Source organism: Elgaria multicarinata, chromosome 8, assembly GCF_023053635.1.
Source record: "Elgaria multicarinata webbii isolate HBS135686 ecotype San Diego chromosome 8, rElgMul1.1.pri, whole genome shotgun sequence".
NCBI lineage: Eukaryota > Metazoa > Chordata > Lepidosauria > Squamata > Anguidae > Elgaria > Elgaria multicarinata.
The window spans coordinates 48,400,294-48,421,860 of record NC_086178.1 but is presented as its reverse complement, the minus strand read 5'-3'; the positions used below and the strand labels follow the sequence as shown (position 1 = coordinate 48,421,860).

At 42.9% G+C, this 21,567-nt stretch overlaps 1 protein-coding gene across 1 annotated transcript in view; it reads right to left on the bottom strand.

The window, feature by feature from the left end:
* Positions 1–20,882, bottom strand: part of TF (transferrin) — a 34,890-nt gene extending 14,008 nt beyond the window's left edge. The window contains exons 1-9 of the mRNA XM_063132299.1: positions 20,740–20,882; positions 14,235–14,401; positions 13,570–13,681; positions 12,664–12,852; positions 11,289–11,412; positions 7,077–7,132; positions 5,980–6,152; positions 4,170–4,347; positions 1,592–1,743 (exon numbers count right to left, since the gene is read on the bottom strand). Of these exons, the coding sequence (XP_062988369.1) occupies positions 1,592–1,743; positions 4,170–4,347; positions 5,980–6,152; positions 7,077–7,132; positions 11,289–11,412; positions 12,664–12,852; positions 13,570–13,681; positions 14,235–14,401; positions 20,740–20,782 (1,194 nt within the window). The 5' untranslated portion in view covers positions 20,783–20,882. The remainder of the gene's footprint in view (positions 1–1,591; positions 1,744–4,169; positions 4,348–5,979; positions 6,153–7,076; positions 7,133–11,288; positions 11,413–12,663; positions 12,853–13,569; positions 13,682–14,234; positions 14,402–20,739) is intronic.
* Between the last annotated feature and the right edge of the window lie 685 nt (positions 20,883–21,567).

Below are 21,567 nucleotides of genomic sequence, written 5' to 3'. Positions count from 1 at the left end.
ACACACACATTCATCCATATACACATCCACATCCACACACACGTCACTTCCTCTCCCCCCCATCCTCATCAATGGAAGGAGGGAGGACTTTCACTTTGCCTTCCTCCCAGCAAACTTAATCAAGGAAGCTGGAATGGGGGGTGAGTTTAAAGCCTCCCACCTTCCCATCCAGCACTGCTGCCCGTGATCACTTGGGGGGGGGGGATCTACACTACTGCTTTAAAGCACTTTATAACAGTTTTGACAACTGTTGGGGCCCAGGACACACTGCATATACAGTTTTCAAAATGTTTTCAAAGTGCTTTAAAGCGCTTTAAAAGCAATAGTGTAGATCCCCCCTAGAGAAACTATGTATGTTGTGAAACAGCAATCACAGTGAAATTCTTTTAATTTAAAGAATTATAAACTCTTGGGGCTGATCATTCATCTCTCATTATCAGACACTGAGGCTGGAGGCTGACAAAAATATGCATTGTAATATCAACGCTGTATACAGCATTTTTGAATGCAACCTTGTACACAATTTCATTGTTGATGACTATTAGAAAGAATGGGGGAGACTCCCACAAAAAATAGAAACCAGACTGTTCTATTATCAACCAGCTTCCTTAGGGGGTTGGACTCGGTGGCCTTATAGGCCCCTTCCAACTCTACTATTCTATGATCCTATGAAAGCAACCCAGCATGTACAAATCCAGGATGCACATGGACACATTCAGGAACCATTTTGTAGCTTTTTACTAACTGCATAAAAATACATAAACTTTGTGTTCGGTGCTAGCAGCATTGGGGGACAGCATAATAAAGGGACACCTGAAGGAATGAGATTAGGGAGCTTCTCAGAGGAAGGTTGGGATAAATAATGAGAGAGAGAGAGAGAGAGAGAGAGAGAGAGAGAGAGAGAGAGAGAGAGAGAGAGAGAGCAAACTGCATTGAATACAGAAATATATACTTCAGCATCCCTTTCCCAAAGTACAGGGATTGGAGAGACCTGGTAAAACCATTCACTGCGATTAGGCGCTAGAGTTGCTGAGCACAAAACTACAACCCCTCTCTTTCTCCCTGCTTTGGAGTTTCCCTTTATGAAGAGCTTGGGGGGAAATATATAAATTTTGGAGACACAGGCCATATCTACACCTTCTGTCAAATCATTGCCAATGTGGAATAAAAAGCAGGATATAATACTATGAAAGTGGTATGTGGAAAGTGGATTGTGCCCCAACAGTTATCAGTGCACTTCAATACTGCTATAAAGCTGTAGTGTAGATCTAGCCATGATGTCTATGTTTCTGTAGTCTTCTGAATCCCAAATTTTCAGGAGTGTCCAGATTTGGATTTGGTCTGTTTCAAAGGAGCCTTGCTTTGATTCAGATATCTCCCAAATTTGTCTGAATCCAAAGTGCATCCCCGATAGATAGATCAATCGATAGATAGATAGATAGATAGATAGATAGATAGATAGATAGATAGATAGATCCTATAACCACTATGAACCAAAACCACACCAGGTGGAAGCAAGGAAGATGTGCCTCCATCACTATTCCCAATGGAAAGGTACAAGGGGAAGCCACATGCAACTTCAAGCCCTTACCACAATCTTGACAATGCAATCTTCCGTAGTGTCAGCCACAGCACAGTCAATGGCACCTCTGCTCAGTCCGCTCCACAAGTCACACTTTGTCTGCTCAGCTTTGCCCACTGCACACCATACAACCTTGTTTGCTGCAGGAGGAAGATTCCTCTCTATGGGAATAGAAAGTGGAAATTCAGTTAAACAGGCACTCTGATGCCCCACCTTGCCACAAATTAATTGCTGGTAGAGGGAGCCTTCATAACCATTGCATGCACTAGTTCTATAATAATCAAGTCTAAACGGCCTTGATTGTCACATGGAAGCCACCAAAGCATGGTGTTCATGGGGAAAGGTGACAGAATGTTGAACAGTCCTTTAAATTTTGAACAATGGCATCATTTTTTCCTGAGAACAATTCAAACCAGACTTGAAGTATCACTTGGTCTTCCAGATGTTGGCAATAGCAGGAAAGTAGCAGTAACAATAAATTTGAATAAGAGGTAGCAAATGTACATCCTAAAATTATTGTTCTGATATAAAGGTATTTACAAATACACAAAGAGATAAAGAAATATTTAGCCCTATTTAATTCTGAACTATATAATCAGGTGGGCTCAGAGACAACATCCCCAGTTCAAGGAAGAACTATCTTCATTCTATGATAGCTATACCAAGAGTCTTTCCAGAAAAAATGAGAATCTCTTACAAGGGATTCAAATGTCTTCCCTGAAAATAGCACTTAATTTACAAAGATATTTCTCTTTCCAACAATTCAGAACACAAGAGCTTGTTGTTGGGGAATTGTAATACTACCCCATGTGAGCTATCATTGCTACTCCAAGTACTGTACTGCAGGCATTTATTGGCAAGTAACTGGGACATCAATAGCAACTAGTCACTTTCCCTTGTTTATGCCTATACCGCTTTCTCATCTATTTTAAAATGTTTGTTTTGTTCTTTATTTTCCTGGTAGCTGAACCCTTCCCTATTGTACCACCCAATGGGAAAGCATTCAGTATCACTCATCTGGCCCTTTAAAAAATGGCAACACCAGCCCTGAATTATTTATTATCTAGCAGATGCTCTAAGTACAAATAGGAGTGGGTTTACATCTGTGCAAAGATCCCCAAGAGTGAGATCTAGCAGTTAGTATGAAGGCTTTTACATATGCTTTTGTAATTACGTTGATTGATGATCTAGGTACTTTTAGTAAAAGAGTGGGATATATCATCTATTTAGATGATGTTTATTGATTGCTGGGTTAGCATGTTGTCTGAACCCAGGACATTTTCTATGGGATGGCTTGTTAACTATGCAGTATGGCTTGTTAACCACCCTGAACAACCAAACAGCAAACAATTCTCAAGGTGGCTTGTTTGTTTGTTTGTTTATTACATTTTTATATTGCCCAATAGCCAAAGCTCTCTGGGTGGTTCACAAAAAAATAATTTTCTTGTTCAAGAAAAATAAGCCACACTACATGCTTAACAAGCCACCCTGCAGAAAATGTCCTGGGTTCAGACAATATGCTAACCCATGAGTCAACAAATAATCTACAGTTCAACAACCCACACTTAACTAGTGTTAGTATAATGTTGGAACCCAGTCAGTGGTTGGCAGCGTCCAGACTCTGGAATTCCCTGCCAAGGGAGGCCAAGCTGACTCCTTTTTGCTGTCTTCCAGATGACTATGATTTTATTCAGGGAGGCCTCTGGCAGGTAAAACTGGTTTGCTGCTGAAGGTTTTTTTAAAACTGGTTACATGCTGCTATTGCTTTTTATTGATGTGTTTTAATTGTATTTTATTTTAATTGTATGTCTCTTTTAATTTTAATTTTACTATGGTGCTATTGTTGGTGGAATGGCAGGATATACATGTAATTAATAAATAAAAATAACTAATATTGCTGACAGTAGACTCAGGCCTAATCTACACCTACAGCCCTTTCGCAATGGAGGAGGGGTGATAGTGACTTATCCCACTTCCCTGATCGGCACTCACGGGACACACGTGAGCGAAGTTTCCCCACAATAATAGGAGTGCTGTTGCGGGAGTACTCCATTATGGCAGTTCTGCATGTGTATCGGTAGAAGTTGGCGGAATTAAGTAGATGGCTACGGGGCACAGGTTTTTTTTAAATTACTCGTGAGCAACACACGCGAGGATAGGAACTCTGTCAAATATGTGCTCCTCCGCAGAGATATATGTATATTTTTTTAAAAAAAAAACACTCTGCGGTTAAGCATGCCGATACCCATGCACACACCCCTCACAGCTAATTGGCTGTTTGCTGATCCCGGAACTCACAGCGAACAGCAATGACCTTGCAAAGGAGGGGCCACATTGCAAACGTTCCTCGCAATGGAAGCGGAAGAGACGGAAAAAGTATGACAAAAGCAGTCAGGGATATTCCAGGAAAACTGGGAGGTGGAGCCGAGATCACCGCGGGAGCAGGTGAACGTCATGTGGCCCGTTAGTGTCGACTATGATACAATCCTGCAATAAATGGCTGGTGTAGACTCCCACTCAGTTTCATGGTTTCTAATGCTTCCTTCCCATTTGCTGATGTGCAGCATTGGGATGATTCCCTCCTTACCTCTTCTGAGGTTCTGAACTGCAGCATAGTACTCAATGCGCAGGTACAATTTAGAATCCAACAAGGAAGGAACTTGGACAAGCCTGACAGCAGAGTCCTTAAATAAGAGGTCTTTGCCAGTAATATCAGTAGTGCCCAAAAGTTGGCATTCTGCTCGTTGGTGCGTCCGAAATTGTTCCTAGGATAGAAGAAAAATGAATCACTGGAGATAGGTTGAACAAGTGGGATATTAAAGAATAGAAGAATACACTGGAGACAGAGAGAGAAAAATAGGGAAAGCAAAGCACTCTGTCTCATCCCCACCTCTTGCACACAATTCTCTTGTTCTATTTCTGTCCACACATTCGGCTATGTGTTTGCCTCACCTGCTGAGGATATGAATTAAATAGGGAGGGCAAAGAGTTTCTGGGAACTCAGTGGCTGTATGTATATGGAATGACTATTAGCATATACTGATAAATGGGCTTATGTGATAGATATGGATGGATGCCAAAAGTCAAGATCCCTTTGCATTATTATTATTATTAATAATAATAATAATAATAATAATAATAGACCATGGTCAACCTATCTTCAAAATAATGTTGTAGTTATGATGCAGTATAAAAAAGAAAATGATTGCAGCATATGCTATAAGGCCTCCTTAGTGTCTCCAGCTGAGGCATTACAATACACTTAAAGCACACTACTTTTTTTTGCAATTTAATCTTGAAAATATCCAAAAATGTGCCTACATGTTTTCTGTCCCCCAAAAAGGGGATAGGGGTAGTGTAAAAATAATAAACAAAAGAGGAGGGCTCAACAATGACCCACCCACCCCCACAAAAAAACACTGGAATTCTTTCAGATAGGTCCTTGTTTGGGTTAGAGTCGAGTGTAAATCTGAACAATGACTGGTAGGATTTTGAATTTCTTTTTTAAAAATAACAGATTCGGGTAGATCTGCGTGAATCTACATTGGCTGAATACTGTAAAGTAGGACAGACGTATACCTAGAGGACTGAGGATTAAAAAGTACCCAGGTCTTTTTGTATACTTCAAAGCAATGTTGCGCACACTGCATATTATACACGTGTCTGAGTACATGGATATGTGTACACTAGATATTTACTCGAAACAAAAGGCTTCATCATTTGTCAGTATTTTCAAATAGAGACACATTTTGTATAGTTTGTAACACCTCAAGGAGCATATAATATGCTTATAATTTTGTATAGTTTAGTTTCAAGAGTTTGACTCCTTGAAAGCATATTATACATGCCCTTGCGTACATGGATGTGTGTATACTATATATGTACTTGAAGTAAACATCATCATTTGATTATTAACTACTGATTATATATCTATGCACCTTTTGTTTTTGCATAATGTAATTGTTCTTACAGTCCATTGATTTGTTCTGCTTGTGTCTTCACTTGTGTCTTCACCTTTTCCTTTTGTTCAGCACTATATAGAGAGGTTCACCTCCAGGAGCTCAAGTAGGTCAAATCCCTCTCCCCCACTCTGTTTCCCTTTTTATTGTCCTCAGCTTAATTGCTACAGTCACAGAGGGTGCTTCGAGACAAGTCTTTTATTATGCAACTGCCCTGCCTCATTCACCGAGGGCCACACATAGTGGTCTTGTGCTTATATAACCCTCCTTTGTTTTCCCACCACATCTTCTATCATGCTTCTTACCACAGGTAAGAACTTGGGGTGCATAATATTTTCCTGATAGCGGGCATCATATATTATTCTGCTTTAATCCTTCATACATTTTGGATTGGAATTCTTTATTTCTGAGCCTGTTTTTTAAAATCCTGGAAAATACCTGTGCGTTGGAGAGAAGTGCCCATATCTCATCTGCCCGACCGTCAACACTTCGTGCCACCACAGCATGAGCAGGAACTCTACCCAGGAAACAGTTCTGATACTCCCCAATAGGCCTCTTGGTGCCGTCATAACAGAGCAGTTCATACTGGTCCTTATCGGCTGGACTAAGAGCTATGAGGGATGAGGAGCAACAGTGAGATAGGAAGCCAGAAAGTAAGACCTTCAGATGTGTTGGACTACAACTCCCATTGTCCTAACAGGAGGCACAGTATTGTATGTTTTGTTATAGCTCTTGACGAAGGACGATATGTCCAAAACGTTGAGCAGAGCATTTTTGGATTTAAAGAATAAAATAGTTTTTAACACGTTTGTCAAGCACCAGAGTTGATCTCTCTTTTTAGCATCCACGCTTATTAGTGCGTTCTTTCCCCCTACATCAGCATAACAGCAGTAACTCAACCTTGGAAAGAAGCAGAACTTAATCTTGCCCATTATTTGCAACCTAAGAATCACAAGGTGCCTCAAAAATAATCTCACAGACCCCTCTAGATGGCAACAGGATTTACTACTACTACTATTCACTACTATTGGTATAATAAAAGAGGCAAAAGAAAGACTGGATAAAGGTTGTGATCAACTAACCAGATGGACAAGATCACACAGATTTAAGCCAGTTTGATCACACTGATCTTCAACTGAAACATAGAACTAGTGGGGGTCTCTGGCTTTAAATATGAGCCCCCAAACTCACAACCCTTTCACATACGGTAGCTGTATCTTTTTATAGTCAGTTTTAGATTGTTCCAGCCTTGGGTGCCCTCAGGCACCAACACAGTTGTGTGAATGCCAATGACATGCCAAGAACAACACACTATATCGTTGTTGTTGTTTTGTGTGCTGTGGAGAGGGTAGTCTAAACTCTTGCTTCTATATGGAAAAAGTCAATGCAGATTTCTGCACACAACTACCTCAGCACATGGAACTCAACACAGGTTGACTCAAAAAAATATGGATTCCATCTGTACAGAAGGTCATGAGAATGAGCACTGTGCGGGACTAGGAACTGAGAGATTAGACTTTATCTTGATTCCTTACCTAATACAGTTGCATCTTTCACAAATGCCACGTCTCCACCTCCGGATTTCAGACATCTTGAAAAACAAGTGGAGGCGGAAATATTAGAACAATTATAGTTTTGCATTCATCAGCCAATGTTATCAAATTTGTTAACAGCAGCAAAGATAATATTAGCCAAGAACTGGAAAAATAAAAAACCAAATGTTATTAAAGAATGGTTTATTAAAGTGTGGCAAATTGCACAATTATTAAAAATTAGTGAAGTAGTGAGGTTAAGAGATGGCAAACAATGGAATGGAAACCTTTTATTGAATATTGGAAAAATAATGACGATAGAGAAATTAATATATATTCTTGTTTTACTATAAAATAAAACATTGCTTGGGAGATTTGTGATCTTATGTACTATCTAATCTATCTAGTTTAGTTTACATTAAATTTATTTTGGGATGTTTTTCGTGGTATTATGGAAATTCTATCTATTTGACACTAAATTTACTTAATTTACTCTTAGATATTAATATGCGTGTTATGTTGGGTGTTTCTGTTGAGTAGCTGAAATAATTGACAGTGTATAATGAATATGTGGTATAACAGTATGTTGTCTATTTTTTATTTTTTTAAAATAAAGCATTAAAAAAAAGAACAATTAGAGTTTTTTATTTTCCGCACTGTCAGCCATTCTACATTCTCACCCCCTTCTGCTCATCCAAAGGAACAGAAACAGGCTACAGATCCTGAGCAAAGAAACCACTATGGTTTGATTTTCTTCAGTTCCAACACAGAAGTGATGTGGTAGTCCTTGTGTGTAGTACTTTACAAATCATATTTCACACAGAAGGCATGGATGATTTTAGGAATGGCCCAAGTACTGGAATGAGTTGTGAGAGTGTGGAAGAACAGGTAAGGTGTGAAGCTAAGACGGTTCTGGAAAGGGTTACCTAAAGAAGTGGTTTCCATGGAGAGACTGAAAGGAGCAAAGGAAATGGAATCAAAGACTACAAGTTCAGTATTCCAAAACAGCCATCACAGGGGTTCATCACAAGAGGCTGAAATCCCGCAGTCTTACCACGCCTTTCTGCTTCCGGTTTCTTTCTGGGATTGTGATGGGCTCCTTTACACAGCAGACATGTGATTTGAGTTGAATTGAATTGAAAATGTCTCCTTTCTATCTTTTTCAATTGCACAGCACCACCTAGTGGCACAACACCAGCATTTCACACAGCTGATTGATCAGAATAACCCTTTTGCGTTATCTCCAGTAATTTTGAAAGCAGTATAAAAGGGGGGAAATTTGAGAGACATCCTGGAGGTTTCCAGTGTCATGTAAAGGACCCGCTACAGTGACCATATGAAAAGGAGGACAGGGTTTCTGTATCTTTAACAGTTGAATAGAAAAGGGAATTTTAGCAGGTGTCATTTTAGCAGGTGCATGCAGCACCTTGCGAAATTCCCTCTTCATCACAACAGTTAAAGCTGCAGGAACCCTGACCTCTTGACCAGATACAAAAGAGGGCAGGGCTCCTGCAGCTTTAATTGTTGTAATGAAGAGGGAATTTCACCAGGTGCTTGAATGCATACAAATGACACCTGCTGAAATTCCCCTTTCAATACCACTGTTAAATACAGGAGCCCTCTCCTCCTTTTCATATGGTCACCCTAACTGAACTTTACACTGCCATGTAGAAATGCTTCGCCCATTTCTTGCCACTCATGATTATCAGAATGAAACATGCTTTCCCTTATATAACAGAATGTAAAGGAGGTGATAAAGACCTGAGGAGATGGTAAATCACTGCCTACCACACCAGTTCAAAGCAACACACAAGACCACTGGGGGCCTTTCGCACAGTCATGTTTTGCCCAGTAGGCACACAAGGCTGCACTTCTGCTGCGAGGACTTTGCAGTACTCCACACCAAGAATGAGAAACGCTTTTCCATCCAAGGGCTGAGATGGTTCCAGGCAAACCTGTCAGCAGCTTCAGCCCATAGTGGGTGGGGGTTGCACCCTCGCTGCTGGCATGTACTCCCAGATGGCGCACCTTGAAGAGTTAGCTCCCCACTGAGCTGTCCATCTTCTTTGTTCTCAACTCATCCTGGGCAAAGCAGCCTCGGCACAGCAAGGCAAGGATTAACAGCCCTCGCCATTGCTGTTCTTCAGCACGCTTGCACCAGGGCCTTCCTTACCATGAAGCGGAAGAAAGCGGGCGCAGCACCTCCCATTCCCAACCCTGCTGGCCAGCTGACTTACTTTCCTTAGTGGGGAAACGCAGGCATGTATCGCCAGTGTGCTGCCTCTATTAGCTCTTTCTTCCTTCAGGAGCCATGCTGGACAGGCACACATCGGCTGCGTGGATCCTGAAGGCAGAAAGACCTTACAGAGACAGCACGCTGGTGACGCAGGTAAGTTGCCTGGTGGCGAGCAGGGTGGGGAGGCAAGGCGTGGCAAGACACATGGGCAACCCAGCGGCTGCTGCTTCTTGGCCATGCATGGGAAGTGCATTCCAGTGGTGGGCGGAGCTGAAGGCAAAAGGGGTGAGGTCAAAATACCATAATATTTTAGGTGAAAGCTCTTACTGTCAGTAACTAAGGCGAGGCATTTCAACTTTTTAGAAGGGTGTGCATGAGACGCCCATGTGTGACTAGCTTTACTCCACCCAAAAGTAATTGTGGCAGTTCCAAAGGAGGTGGGAGCTGGCTGTCACGTGCAGCTGATGAGCCTGAGCCATAAAGGGAAAGATATCAAATGGACCCGTCACAAAAGAAATCACTAAACAATTGGTGGTTTGGGGGAAAGGGGTGGGGCTAAGGGAAGTGTGTGCAGCCATGTGGAAATAGGGGTGCAATAGCGGGAAAGCATCCAAAGTAGATCCCAAAAGGAGAGAAACGTCTCAGGATGCTGGAGAAAAAAAATTATTTATGAAATTATGAATTATTTATGAAAAGCCCAGAAACACCAGATTGGGACCCCAAGTTCTGCATCCCCACAATAGAGAAAGGTGAACAAAGCTGAGTGTGCGGCCACCAAACACGAATGCACATGCAAACACACAGCTATTGTGATTGCAATGTTTTTCTCCTCTCTTTTGCACTGGATAGATTCCCCTCTCCCCAGTCAGAAGCAGTATAAAGGATGGAAAAGTTAAATGTGGCTGGAAAATACTGTTATGGCTGGTAACTGGCCATTCTCTTATCAGGCAGATATCTGGCAGCATGGGAGGAGGGAACTATCAAGGTTTCCTCCCCCAGGTAAGGGGAAGGGGCTGATGAGTGTATGAAAAAACAGGAGCTTGGGAAACAGACAGAAGCAAAAAAAGAAAGAAAAAAGAATGAAAGATTATCTAGGACCAGGGGCAGGCAGAGGGGAGATCAGGTGGTAGATTGGGATTTACTGGTAGAACTCTGGTTGATCTGTAGTTGATCAGCAAGTGTTGCTGATTCCTAAATTTTTAGGAATAGCAACAACAAAGAACCCTCTTTTCCCCTCCTAAATTAGCCTGCTGCAATAATCAAGGAACCTGGGGAGTGGGGGTGGGGGGAGAACAGGAGTAGATTTGTGCATGAGCTCCAGTTCTGGTACCAAAAATGAAATCCTGGGCATGCATTCAGAGGCCCTTTGGGCTGCAATTCGATTTCTGTTTCCTGAGCCACTATTTTGCACCTGGCTCCAGGGGTGGACTTCAGGATGCTAGCAAAAGCAAAACAAATCCTGTTAAGTCTCACATTTACCCACTCTCTTCCTTAGAAGCTAAAGGCCCCGTCTGAGTGTAGGGTGCTTCTGTCTGGAGATGTGATGCAGACTAGCAGATCTGCTGCAGGATAGAAGTGCGTAACCAGCATTCCTCAACCAGATGTTCTGGACTACCACTTCCATCATCCCCAGTCAGTGTGGCTAATGAGCAGTGATTATGGGAATTGTAGTCCAACATATCATGAGAGTACCAGACTGGGAAAAGCTGGTCTATATGCAGTTTGTCTCCCACCTATATAATATTTCTAAATAAAGCAAATATTAGAAAAAGGCCATAAGTCTACAGTGCTGCCTCCACGAAAGGAAGCCAAATCCAGTTAACACTGTCTCTGGAAAATGTCAGTGCTTACGAAAATAGGTAACAAGTAACAATACTAGTGCAAAAGTGTTCTCAGCTTGTATTTTTACACCATGATGAAACACCTAAACTTATTGGGACTGTGCAAAAAAAGTCAGCACAAAAACGCATGCTACTCACTCAAAAGCTCCTGAATATCCAGAGTAGGGATCATTCTGAGTACATTTCCCAGCACATAAACGGCACAGATTTGGTTCATCTTTGACACCTGGGACACAGGCGGCTGGGGTAAACCTGGCTACAGCTGTAAAAGAAAAAAAGGGGGGATCCCGCAAGGAAGGTCATTAGCAGCTCCTTTCCCATTAAATCACCCTCTCATATTAGTCTATGTCATTGTCAAGGATTGATTAACCACACAAATACCTCAAACACTCCATATTAAATACCTTTTGCTTCAATGGACTTCTATTTGGCAATATAAATTGCAGACACAGGGTGATCCAATCGGGACCAGGACCACAGTAGAGGACAAAGTGGGGAGAACCACCTGCTAATGTCCAAATCTAGATCTGGACCCCTGAACTTACTCTAGAAGAGGAGTGGGCAGAATATATCTTCTGGTGATTTGAACTTCAACTCCCAGAAGTCCCTGCCAACATGGCCAGTGATTAAGTCATTCTGGGAATTGAACTCCAAAACATCTGGAGATCTTTCAGCCAAGGGCCGAATTCTATTTTGGTCAAAAAAGCAGGGCTCCTACTGTTGTGATGAAGAGGGAATTTCACCAGGTGCTTTATGCATACAAATGGCACCTGCTGAAATTCCCCCTTCTATGCAGCTGTTAAAGATACAGGAGCCCTGTCCTCCTTTTCATATGGTCACCCTACATGTCACGGAACATACTGAGCCACAAATTGTGGCTCGTATGCTGCTTCATTGATAACCACCCCTCGGGACAGCAAAATGTGTCAGGTTAACCCTGCTTTTTGCCTTTGAATGTCTGAACCACGGAGATATGAGAAGGGATGACAGGAAGTGTTCCACTTCAGTAGAGATAGGGGAGAAATTTGTCCATTTCACATTTTAATGCGAACTTCCTTAATTTTGAACATTTGAAACACTGATGTGAACTGAAACTCAGCTTTCATTGAAAATTTGCAGTTTTCTGAATCTTGCAAGAAAGTTCTCCAATAAAAAAGTGTACAAAATGCATATATTAGGCAAAATAATGTTCTAGTGTCTATTACATTAGACTGCTTGCATAGTGTATATTAAGCAAAAATGCATAGAAAAATGCATGTACTTGGAGAAATGCGCATTAAAATGCTTATCACTTTCCATGCAAACTTTAAAATGAACATTTTCCAAAACATACACCTATTATTATTATTATTATTATTATTAATAATAATAATAATAATAATAATAATAATAATGTGGATTAACCAGGCTGCTTTTCTATTTTTTATCAGAAGATTTGGTGAGCATGGCCTTCTCCCAGGCGTTTCTTGCTGACTCAGTAGCATTGCTCTCTTCGCCATCACGTGTCTCTTACCTTTCTCTACTGGTTCTGTTTCTGCTCCAGCCCATTCAAGGTAGCCTTTAGCCAGTAATGTCCCCACTGGAATAACCCAGCCTGCAGATCTGCCAATGCCAGTGCTACAAAATTTCTTCCCTTTGAGATCAGCAAGTGAAGAGACAGTTCCTTTCTTCACAACAGCCACAGCATAGTAGCTGGTATGATCTGACAGGGAGAGAGAGAAAACTCAAATACAAATGGTGGAGAGCTGTTGGCCTATGGCCAATTCCAATGTAGTATTTTTCAAGCTAAAGGACAAATCAGGAAAACTAACTAGAGCTTCTACCACCCCTAAGTGTTGCATGATGATGATGTGGCACAATGGTTTTGTCAAGTTTAGTCAGGGTCATTGCCCTCAGGTTGCATCCGTGGGGGCGTCAGTTCAGATCCGATCGTCCTACATGCCTAGGGCCAGCGGGAGCCTGTACTACGGAGTAGAATTGCATAGCTTTGCACCAGCACATGTGCTTTGACACACAAGGTCAATCCTTGAGATCTCCAGTTAAAAAGAGGTTGGAGGAATGCTCCTTGAGGCCCTGGAGAGCTACTGCTGGCCGTAGTAGACAATGCTGGGCTAGCTTGACCCAAGAGAAGGCAGCTCCATATATTAGTTTCCCCTCCCCTGATTTTTCTACTGTTGTCAATTCAGTTCATGCTAGCATTTGTTACATATCACCAATTAGCATCACCAGTGGAGGATGGTGGCTCCGATATCAGTGGGGCAGTGAATCCGCTCCGGGTTTCAGTCAGAACTCTAAAGGAACTATCCAAGCACTGGCTGGTTGTGACTGCTCCGATGACATCAGAGCCTCCACTGAGCATCCCTTTGACGCAACATCCATTCTTATGTGTATCTTCAGACCGGCCCCTGCTTAAACTTACCTCCCTGATCTGTGTGATAAACTTCAGCCATAATAGGCTTCAGGTTGTAAGGGTTCAGGCCTGCATCAAAAATATGACCACCATCTAAAGTAGTGGCATCTGCCTCAGAGTTCTGGAAACACACAACAGTAAATAAATAAATAAATAAATAAATAAATAAATAAGAACACCCTCCTTCTACCTCTTAGACACAAAAGTGAAATGAATGAAAGGAGCTAGAGCGGCCTCCCCAATCTGACTCTCTCCAGATATGTTGGACTCCAGTTTCCATCATCCCCATCTGGCATGCCCATCTGGAGGGCTCCAGGTAAGGGAAGTCTGGGCTGGACAGACAGCTGCACAGCTGGGACCAGAAATTAATACCACTCTCTTCTCTTTTACACTCTTCCTTGGAGTGCCAGAGTCAAGCCATAACGCAATCTTGAGCTGAGAACTGAGCCATGGGTAGGGGAGGGGCAGGCATTAATACACATTTTCTTTAGCAGTCTGATAGCCTGGGACTTTGCTTTATGTTGCCTCCTGGCCAATATTTTATTGCTCTAGCCACAAAAACTGTGTTCTGGCAAGTAACCAATACTGGGATCTGGAAAGCCAATAAGGCTGCAATCTTGTGCTCATTTAGACAGAAAAATCCCTACAGCACTCAGCCTGCCCCAGTTACTTACGGCAATGGCCTTTATGCAATCAAGATGAGTTGACTTCATCACACAGCTGAATGGTGGCAAGTTCGCAGATGGTTGGCTGCCAAAGCACTCCTGCAGCTTGGCACATTTTGCCTGCTCAGCGGGCGACCTCGTGCACCATCTTACGGGGGAAGTTGCAAAGCACAGCGCTGTGGACAAAGTGAAAGAGAGGTACTGAAGTGATACCATTGAGCCTGAACAATGATCACCCCATAATCTCCATAATTACAGGCAATCCCATCCAGGCCATTGCATGGAAAGATTTGGTCACCAATTTTGTGCTATTAGGCTAAGCTAAATGAAGTATTGAGTTACAATTAGCTCTGTTTGTCCCAATTGTGGAATCATTCCCAAACCAGTAATAACTTGTGGCCCTTGGAGACAGAAAGATTTTCATCCCTTCACTAAGGGACATTGCACATTTCTTGTGAAAGGAGAATTAGCCTGGTGGCTCTGATGTAAACCTTTTAATCTTTGCTGTGTTTTAAATTGCTTTAATTTTTGTATTGTACACTGCTTTGAGGGCCTTATGGATAAAAAGTGATCTTTAACCACCACTGAGCAGAACAGGAATATGTACCGGAAGCTAAACCTATTGGGAGGAGCTTAACTAACTTCACTAGGGAGGGAGTTCCAAAACTGGGGTGCTGCCACAAAAAAGTCCCCATCCCAGATTATTTCCAACCTTATCTCTTTCAATGGTGAGACATGTAACAGGTGCTCAAATGAAGATCATAAGTGGGTTCATATGAGAGGAGTCGGTTTTTCACATATCATGGCCCAAAGTCATTAGATCTTTATAAGTAAGAAACAGAACCTTGAATTCAGCCTGGAAACAGAAGCCAGTGCAAGTGATGTAGGACCAGCATAATTACAGTCTATAAAGTGCACACCAGAAAGCATTCTGCCTGCAGCATTTTGCACCAGCTGCAGTTTCCAAATACACTTCAAGGGGAGGCCCACTTGGAGCATGTTGGAGTAATCTATACGGGAAGTGACTAAGGCATACATCACTATGGCCATATCTGTCTTTCCGTCCTTGCAATAAGATCTATGTAGGAAAAACATCTAGATCGTTAAAAATAAGGACAGGCAAGCATCTTTATAAACTAAGACATCAGAAGGTTGGGGCTCGTTTGGAAAAACATTTTTTTGGATAAGGAACATGGACCAGAGTCCATAGGGTTTGGGGCTGTTGGAAAGGTGGAAGGAGATGAGACAGTACTTAGCAAGAGAGATTTTTTCCCCTGGATTTTGTCTTTAAAATGTTTGGCACCTAAGGGACTGAATGATATAGGTGTTTTTGTAGCATTATCTGCTTTGCCTTCAGGTCTTTGTAACATGGGTAGGTATGTTATCTCTAAATCAGCATTCATGTTGTATTTATAGCTCCTGAAGAAGGATTGTATCCCAAAAGCATTAAGTTTATCAAAGAAGAATTCATGAAAGAAAGAAAATTATAAGCAGCAGAGCTTGTCTCTCTTTCTTCAAAGGCATTCCTGGCCATGGCCACCATTAAGGAAAGAAGTGAGAACCAGGAACACTCTCAAACGGCATACCTGATCCTTCAAAGGGCATGTAAGCCTGAACAGGTTGTACTCCCAATCCCAGATGAAATACTATGTACTGGTCATCAAGATCTCTGTCTTGCAAAGGCTTAGCCTCATCCTGTTAGCCCACATCCAATCCATTTTGCATCCAGGCAATGGTTTTCCCAGCCCTCTTGGCATCAGTTGAAAAGGAGAGGTAGAGCTCTCTTTTTCAGCGCAGAAGTGGCCCAACCCCCATGATCTCTCTCAGGGGCTTCACGTTATTAAAGAGTAAGTGTGATCAAATATGTAGGCCTCATCTAGAGTATTGTGTCCAGTTCTGGGCTCCACAATTCAAGAAGGACGCAGACAAGCTGGAGCGTGTTCAGAAGAGGGCAATCAGGATGATCAGAGGTCTAGAAACAAAGCCCTATGAAGAGAGACTGAAAGAACTGGGCATGTTTAGCCTGGAGAAGAGAAGATTGAGGGGAGACATGATAGCACTCTTCAAATACTTAAAAGGTTGTCACACAGAGGAGGGCCAGGATCTCTTCTCGATCCTCCCAGAGTGCAGGACATAGAATAACGGGCTCAAGTTAAAGGAAGCCAGACTCCAGCTGGACATCAGGAAAAACTTCCTGACTGTTAGAGCAGTGCGACGGTGGAATCAGTTACCTAGGGAGGTTGTGGGCTCTCCCACACTAGAGGCCTTCAAGAGGCAGCTGGACAACCATCTGTCAGGGATGCTTTAGGGTGGATTCCTGCATTGAGCAGGGGGTTGGACTCGATGGCCTTGTAGGCCCCTTCCAACTCTGCTATTCTATGATTCTATGATTCTATGTCTCTGAGGAACCCCACAGACCACTGGCCAAAGGGCCAAGCAATAATCCCCCAACACAACCTTCTGGGAACATTCAGTCAGATAGGACTGGACCCAGTGCAAGGGGCTCCCTCCATGTCCCACTTTAGCCAAATGCCCAGTAAAATGCCATGGCTGATGGTATCAAATGCTGCTCAGAGGTGCAGAACTCCCCCTGTCCAGTTCCCAGCAAATGTCATCTACCAAGATGACTGAGGCTGTTTTGGTCCCAAAACTGGGCTTGAACCCAGACTGGAAATGATTCATATAGTTTCACCCAAGAAAATCAGGTGCTGTGCTGCCATCACACACACACACACACACACACACACACCGGCATTAAGACCTTATTCGAAAAAGGAAGATTGGAGACCGGCTGATCATTATCCAGCATGATAAAATAGAATGGTGGCTTCTTCAATAATAACCTCACACCCACCTCTTTTAGAGAAATGGGAACAAAGCCTTCCCTCAAACAAGTATTTGCAACTTCCACTGCCCAGTTGGCCCGTCTTTCTCTGGCAGCCAGGATGGAAATGGGTCCAATAAGCAGATCACAGGCTGGTTTCACCCCTCCCAATAACATGTCCACATCTCCAGAAAACTTAAAGTGTTGGATCACTCTTCCTGGTTCCAGCAACATGAGTTATGGCAAAACAAGATGCAGTGGGAAAATGCTCTGGTCATAAATATAAGGGACATTTTGACCATTAAGGTAGGGTCTCAGCTGCTGCTAGGTGTCTATCTCATCAGATATACATTCTTTGGTTGCTGGTACTTGGTTGCTGGCTGAGTGGGCAAGATTCTCTAACATCTGTACTTTTCAGTTAATTTGTACAGATTCTACCCATCTATATTCTCTTTCTTAGCCAACAGCAAAAAGTCTATCTCCAGTTTTTGCACTGCATCATACTGGCCACCAAGACAAAGGTAGAAGAAGCTACTCCTGGTAACAGGAGATTTATTACTATTTGTTTAGCTTTCCTACTTTCCACACAACGTTGTAATTCTTAGGGCCAATTTACATTACTTTTTCGGGCCACAATTGTGGTTTTATTCAGCCTGTGCTGAATTCCAGCTGTGTTGCCACAAGCCAAGTCAGTCGTGTGACCACAGGCATCACATCCTGGAGCCAGCAGCACAGGTTGTTTTCCCATTCTCCATCCCAGCATGGTCAAACAGGCGGGGTCAGCCTGGGACATTTTGGTGCATGAGGCAGAAAATCCAGATGGCACCCCTACATAGACAGACACATACTTGACGCACCAGTGGAAGCTTTATTTTCAGGGTGAATGCATAGCAGCTGTGGGGTGGGGATGGGAGATTTATATCTGGATGCCTTGCATGCAAATCAGTCCCAGGTTCAATCCCTAGCATCTCCAGCTAGGGCTAGGAACAGGGTTGTCCATCACTGGGAAATCAGGTTCATTTTTTACTCAGTAGTGTTCCGCAGCATATATGACTCGATTTGTATTTGTGAGCCAAGCTACGGAATTTTGCTTGAACTCCGGGAACTTTTTTGTGCGTCTTTTTTCCATCGCAGGTTCCGCAATTTGTGCAAATTCCTGATCAAATTTGGCCATAACATATGCAAATTCAGCCATAGTTTGTGCAAATTGTGGAACTGGGGTGGTGGTGGTGCAATGCACAAAATGCCTGGAGAATTCGTGAACTAGCCCAACTTACTGCAGACTGAGGTGGGCAGGACAGTGGGAGCTGAAATGAAGTCCAGGGGGCCAAACCTAAAAAAAAGGCCTCCTACGGCATCCCCTGAATAGATTTCTCTGACATTGCTAGCTAGGAAAGACTCCTGCCTGAAACCATGAAGAGCCTCTTCCAAGCAGTGAAAGCAATGCTAGGCTAGATGGACCAATAGTCTGACTCAGTATAGGGCTGCTGCTTCTATTCCTAATTAGCATGCACAAGATTTATTGAAATGGCTGCGGGCTGTTCTCCCAAGGATCCCATTTATTCAATGGGACTTGAGAACTTTTCCATAGGTTGTGCCTGTCTCCTCTTCTGCCACCCTTAATCATATCCTGCTTAAAGGTGCCCTGCCCTGCCCTGCATTAATGAGCCCATGATGAAAACCTGCCATTCCACCACAGGGAAGGCTTTTGAGGAAGTATCAAAAGCCAAACCAGGCTTTCAACATGCAATAGAGCTACCTGAAAGTCACCACAGCCTAACTTTAAAAACCTGTCTCAGCTGCAGGCTGAAAGAATTGTGTGAATGGCTCTTTCACACAAAAAAGTGTACAAAATAACTGTAATTATTCCTCAAATTCTATTCCATTGTCTGAGGGGAGTCATGGCACTGGTTCATGGTGTAGAGCAGCTTTCCCCAACATAGAGCCCTCCAAAGGTGTTGGACTAGAATTCTGGCTGGCTGGGGATGCTGGGAGTTGTAGTCCAACACCTCTGGAGGGCACCAGGTTATGGAAGGCGGGGTAGATTGTTTCTCCAGATGGACCACTCCGAACACTACCAGTCAAAAGACATTGTGCATCTATTTCGTGTCTCTCCTCAATGGAGTCACTTAGATTTAAAAAAAAAAAAAAAGCTGGAAGAAGCAGAGGGAAAACATAGGAGGGATGCAATAATAGAAGACAATGACATCTGGACCTCCCATAAAAGTCCATGAATGAAGCAAGGCAATGGCACTATAAAAGCCTCATCTGGAAGTTCCCTAAATTATCAGTCCCAGCACTTCAACGGGCTGAGAATCTTTTCAACTGAAACTACACATTACAAGGCTTCCCAGCCTCGGATTTGTTTTGTAATGCTATTGCGGGAGTAGAAAATAATGTGCAAGGGGGGCATTAACTGTCAGGAGCTGGGTGTCTAATCCTTCCTCATACCTCCAAATCTCTCCTCCAACTCCCCCCCCCCAGCTGTTTTTAAACTTTTTTTAAATCTCTCAGCTGGGGAAATAGTTTGGAGGTATTTGGAGGGGGGCGATGGCAAACCTATCTCCTACCCACTAGTTCTCTCCTACAGATGCACTTCACCCCACTTTCACGCTACTTTGGAAACATGCACTTCCCAAGGCATTGCGTGGTCCCACCTGATTTTTCCTTGTTCAAAGCACATCACGTCGGGGTTCATACGGATACAGCGGCTGCCCTTTCTGCACTACAGAGCTGCTCACGCCCATGGTTCATTCATTCCAGCTTCTCTTATGGTTCCATGGACTGAGCACGAGCTTAAATATATTTCTAGTTAAACACCATCAGCTTGGGGAAAAAACTCTCTAACTTAAAGTTCAATATGTGCTTAAGGTTGTTCATCGATGAACAACCCAAGCTTGTTCATCGGTTAGAGCACAACAGTTTGGAGAACAGCAGGGCTTTGGGATCAATTGCTGGGAGGTTTTATGTCATCCAGTACAAGATGCGGCAGGGTCTTGCTATTTACTGTTTTACTCTGTACAGCACCATGTACATTGATGGTGCTATATAAATAAATAATAATAATAATAATAATAATAATAATAATAATAATAATAATAAGTTCTATTATTGTTTTTTCTAAGCACTAAAAGTTAGGGCACACTCCCAGGTATGCTTAGACAAAAAAAAAAAGTCCTATGACTCCCAGCATTGCTGGGGGTTGAATGACTTCCCCCCCTGTCTAAACATACATAGGATTGCACCCTTAGTGTCTAAAGCAGCCTTCTTCAACCTGGGGCGCTCCAGATGTGTTGGAGTCCAACAAATCTGGAGCGCCCCAGGTTGAGGAAGGCTGGTCTAAAGGCTTGCAACTCAATGGCTTGATTTATTAAAAGATTTTTATCAAAAGATTTATTATTGATTTATTAAAAGAAAGGAGTGCCATAAATAAAGATCGCACTATTTTAAAGAGAAAAGAGCACCACTGAACCATGAGAGCCAAGCTCTGGTGCTATGAAGCAATCTTTTCCCTTATTCTTTCATTAATTCTTTGATTGAAGAAATCATGGAAGAATAAAGAAAAAGATTGTTTCCTTTGTCTTTCTATGAGCAAGGGAAAGGCGCCTTCTCTAATTACACCCTGCCACACACCCTTGCCCTCCAAAGTTCCTCTGACTTGCCACTTTCTACCAGCCTACATTCACTTACCCAACAGTCCAACGGACAGTGTGGCCTGGAGGACAAGTTTCATGATGTGTTTCTTTTCCCCCTCCGGAGGCTTTCAGGTAGGTGTTGCCTGTGGTGTCTGTCACAGACTGCTTCCAAGTGTCTGTGAAGGCTCTTGACTCAGCTGCCCTGCCTTTTTATAGAGAGAGTGGACTCTGCAGTGTTAGCAGAAGCAGTGACCCAACAGTGTTTATCCTTCCTTGTTTCCCAATAGCTCTTGGCTCCCCCCTCCCTCAACCACCCCCATTTGCAGGAAGAATTTCACTTTGGCGCAAAACTCACAAAGTCATGCAGGCAGGCATGGCTGGAAATAGGCAAGAGTGTTTAAGAGGCTTCAAATGGGAAATTCCCCCCACCTCCTGCTGTCTTTTAAATTCCTCCTTTACCTGAAAGACAGTTAAATTGACAGGTACACATTCCTCATCTATTCCTCCTTCACTCCACATTGTTGCAAAGGCAAATTGCTGAAGAGCCTGCTAGAGCTGACACTGAATTTAGACAACAATCCTACTTCGTTTCAACGAACGTGTTGCGTTGCCACTGAGTTTCATGAGACAGCGGGGGCTGGTGGCTAAGCCATGGGGTTCCACAGGGCTCTATCTTATCCCCTATGCTGTTTAACATATACATGAAGCCGCTGGGGGAGGTTATCCGGAGATGTGGACTGAGGTGTCATCAATATGTGGATGATACCCAGCTCTACCTTTCCTTTTCATCAAACCCAGGTGAGGCAGTGACTGTTCTGAACCAGTGCCTGGGCACAGTAATGGACTGGATGAGAGCTAACAAACTGAGACTCAATCCAGACAA